Source organism: Coregonus lavaretus (genome assembly GCF_964263955.1).
Source record: "Coregonus lavaretus genome assembly, contig: HAP1_SCAFFOLD_90, whole genome shotgun sequence".
In the NCBI taxonomy this organism is placed as follows: domain Eukaryota; kingdom Metazoa; phylum Chordata; class Actinopteri; order Salmoniformes; family Salmonidae; genus Coregonus; species Coregonus lavaretus.
In genome coordinates, this window is record NW_028160689.1 from 462,946 (window position 1) to 466,966 (window position 4,021).

The 4,021-nt window shown below is 40.9% G+C and overlaps 1 protein-coding gene across 1 annotated transcript; it reads left to right on the forward strand.

The window, feature by feature from the left end:
• Positions 1-1,034: 1,034 nt before the first annotated feature.
• On the forward strand, positions 1,035-3,699 carry LOC311121558 (uncharacterized protein). Its single transcript, XM_084196031.1, has 3 exons — positions 1,035-1,895; positions 2,363-2,471; positions 2,665-3,699. The coding sequence occupies exons 1-3, from the start codon at positions 1,081-1,083 to the stop codon at positions 3,190-3,192; spliced, it is 1,452 nt and encodes a 483-aa protein (XP_084052157.1). The 5' UTR covers positions 1,035-1,080; the 3' UTR covers positions 3,193-3,699.
• Positions 3,700-4,021: the final 322 nt, after the last annotated feature.

Here is a 4,021-nt window from a genome sequence, read left to right on the forward strand (position 1 = left end):
GATCCACTTCCTTTATGCTGGCCCCAATATATTGGGATCTAAAGTACTTATTTAGAACCTAACAAATGTTCCTACACACTTAGAAAGACAACGTTACAAGTGTACCACCACTTGACTTACAGACGACGTTACAAAATGTATTTCTATCATTCTGATTGTAACGTTACATGAAGACAAAAACCATAGCTCTAAATGTAACGTTATGAAATGTTCCTAGGATATCTCCAAAATAACATGATATTCAGAACCTTTCATTGACTACCAAGGAACGTTTTTAAAGGTCCCATGATGTCCGTATAGCGACCAGATATTTATAACCTCTATAATACTTATTAGAAACGCTATGAATGTGCCGGTAATGTCCCAAAAGGGCTATGACATTCAGTACCTCTGGAAGACTTAAGGGGAATGTTACAAATGTCTCAGTTATGTTCCTTGTTACCTGGGTTGTTGCGATTTTTGTGGGACTAGAGAACAAAATGCCAGGAAAGTAAAATAAGGTTATTACCTGGATTCCATGCTTTTAAAATAACGGCTATTACTGAAAAGTATATAACACTTTAGTTTCCGGTTCATTTTCGGGAGAACCGGTTCAAACCCTAGATTACAACACATGTAGAAAACTGCTGGACATTACATTCAGACAGCTTCAAAATCAGTGGCGGCTGGCCGATAGAGGGCGCTAGGGCGCCGCCCCCTTAAATAAAATTATTTAAAAAAAAATAATAATAATAATAATAATAATAATAATAAAAACATCAGTATGTCAATATTTGTGTGTTTGAAATATGGAATGCACACAGTAATATGTGTAAGATATGATAGAAAATCATATTCGCAACCTTTCCTCTGCCTGTCAAACGCCTCGTCAGCTCTGGGCGATACAGAAAGTGCCCCGAGGAGGCGGGTCTACGTAGCAGTTAAGCCAATTGCTAATTTAAGATATGAATGTATGACATAAAATGTAGTCAATAAGCGATCTTAAATCGAATCCAAGGAGGGCGATTATTTTACCGCCCCAAGCTCGCCCCTGATAAAATAAGGACCGGGGTCCAGTGACGCCATTTTTACTAGACAACAATGGCGAACGCAAACGTTACTCCTCCAAGACCCAACCCTAACTCGGTGAAATCTCTCCTCCAAGATCCGTTTGAGAGGAGAACTTTGTCAGAGAAAGTTCGGGTGAAAGAGCTGGGCCCAGATCAACCTGACCTCTCAATCAGACAGCAGGCTAGCGAGAAAGGGAAGCAGTATATGCGCGGCTTCTCCCGTAGCTGGTACACCAGGAAGGCTTGGCTAGCTGGGTGCACTGATGCTAATGCTTTATTTTGCTTTCCGTGCTTGCTTTTTAAAACGACGGGGTCAGATTCAGCATGGACAGGTACCGGAGTGAGGGATATGGAGCACCTGTCAGAGAAGGTAAAGAAACATGAGAACACCAGGGCACACATGGACAACTCTGTAAAGCTAGCTGTATTAGGAAGGGTGAACATTGCTACGCAGCTGGATGACGGCCACAGGATTGCGGTGAGGAAACACAATGAGGAGGTGGATAAAAACAGGCACATTCTATCCAAAATTATCGATTGTGTGAAGTTCTGTGGGGCTTTTGAGTTGGCCTTGCGTGGGCACGAGGAGACTGACTCCTCAGACAACCCCGGCATTTTCCGGGGCTTAGTGGATTTTGTTGCCTCCCTCGACAGTGTGCTGGAGGAGCACCTGAAGACAGCTACCGTTTTTAAGGGCACGTCAAAGACGATACAGAACGAGCTGTTGGACTGTATGCTGTCAATGCTTAAGGATTACATCCTGGAGGAAGTAAAGAGTGCTGATTTTATCGCCATTCAAGCTGACGAGACGACTGACGTTTCCACCCACTGCCAGTTGGTGCTTGTGTGAGTGATTATCATAGAGCCGTCACAATTATATTTGTTTTAGTATTTTAAAAGGAAAGAGAAGACACAATCAGACGTTGATAATAATGCAGGAAAGTACTACACAGTTTGTAATAATTATTCAGGTGTCCACCAGGTCAATTTCTAGAAGAGGCCTAGTTGTTATTGAATATTAACTTTATTGCTAAGTGAACAGCAGAACAAAATTATGTTGCATCCCTCTCACAAATGTAATAGAAAAAGGCTTTAAAACGTAATAACATCAGTTAATTATGTACATCACAGGTTAAAAGCAGTTACTAGACATAGTTTGTGTGTATATACACACTGTCTGTCTGTCTGTCTATATATATATATATATATATATATATATATATAAGTCACTGGTTGTGTGTTGAGGGGGAATTACAGTGAGTTAAGAAGTCTGATTGCAAGTTATCAAATTAAACTTTATTTTTTGGACCCAGGGCCTCAATTCCCTCTTTGTGTGGGGACAGCGCATCTGACGAGCAGCAACAGCCCATCAAGCGACGGAGGATGCTGGGACCAGGAGAACAACAGAGGTTGGCTATAGAGGTAAGTTGTGATGTAATTGTCAGTGTTTCCCACCTAGAACTTTTTTCAGGCCTGGTAGTATGTAGCCAAAACCCTGAACAATCAGCACCTTGGTAATCATATACTTGAGTTGGACATAGGCATGTGTCAGTCAGGATCACTTGCATCAAAATAGCTTAATTGCAAATTAAAGCTGATGATGTATCTTTTACAGGTATGTGATACCATCCTGAGTCATGCCAAAGAGAGGTTCTCCTTCACCCAGCACCTCATCAGCGCAACACTATTGCACGGAGAGTTGTTCCCACAACACAGTGTGAAGTTCCCCGATACAGCGCTTGAAACAACCGTGGAGGCGTACCCCATGTTGAACAAGGCCAAGCTCAAAACCAAACTGTCCCTCATCTATGAGAACAGTGAGTTCAAGGCTTGTAGTGGTGCAGTGCCCCTGTACCAGTTCTTCATGGAGAACAACCTTCAGAGCACTTTCACAGAGACTGCCAGCCTCCTCAAGATCCTCATCACCACACCCATGACAACTGCTGAGTCAGAAAGGTGCTTCTCTACACTGAAAAGGATCAAGACCTTCCTGAGAAACAGCATGACACAGGATCGCCTGAACGCTCTGGCCATGCTCTCCATGGAGAATAAACTTGTCAGGGACATTCCTGACTTTAATCAAAGGGTCATTGAGAGGTTTGCCACTCAGAAGGACAGACGGGCAAAATTCCTGTACAAATAAGATGACAGACACACACACACAGAGCAGCTCTGGCCGCATGTTTCTTTGTATATAGTTGACCTTAGCATAAAAAATCCAGTTATATATGGTACTCTAGAAAGTCTTAATAGTGTCTTTGCTAATATTACTGTATATATGTTGTTTTGTATCAATTAATTGTTGCAGTTCTGGAGCACATTAACAATTAGTCACATTTAGTATGATCATAAAATACTGTATGCTATTCTTCCAGTCAAAGGTTTGAGTTCATCCACTTGATATCCATTTCTATATTATACATCCTTTCATACAGTGTAAGATTTCCTATAAACTTTATAATAATTTCATGTTATTGTCCACTTTCCACTCTGTTCTGACAGCATGCCTGTTGCGTTGCCTGTTTACTACCAATGGTGAAAAGTTCACTTTAAATGCAAATGAAAGGCTTGGGTTTGTGTAATATGTTTTTGTGTAAGAATGCCTCAACTTTTTAATATTGGCATTAAATAATTACTGAATGTTTCACTGAGCACTGCTGTCCTGCAGTTTGTGTTAAAATATATCGCGATGGTTACAGGAAAAAAAAAGTATGGCACAGCCCCACCGAGAATATTTTTCACCAGCCGCCACTGTTCAAAATAGTAGTGCAACCGTCAACTTCTCTCTCTCTCTAATGCATCCGTACTGTCTGCAGTGAAGTATGTTGATGTAAACGAACTCAGAAATCTCAAATGAATTGATTATTTATTAAATTATCTTGACGAAATGATGTACATTCAATCACGCAGACAAACCCAAAGTCTCTAGTTAGCTATGTGACTTGTAAAATAGTTTTTATCATGTTCTTCAC

Coding starts and splice junctions, on each gene's coding strand:
- LOC311121558 (XM_084196031.1), top strand. CDS start 1,081: ATGGCGAACGCAAACGTTACTCCTCCAAGACCCAACCCTAACTCGGTG. Junction 1,896..2,362: donor CACTGCCAGTTGGTGCTTGT/GTGAGTGATTAT, acceptor TTTTGGACCCAG/GGCCTCAATTCCCTCTTTGT. Junction 2,472..2,664: donor AACAGAGGTTGGCTATAGAG/GTAAGTTGTGAT, acceptor TATCTTTTACAG/GTATGTGATACCATCCTGAG.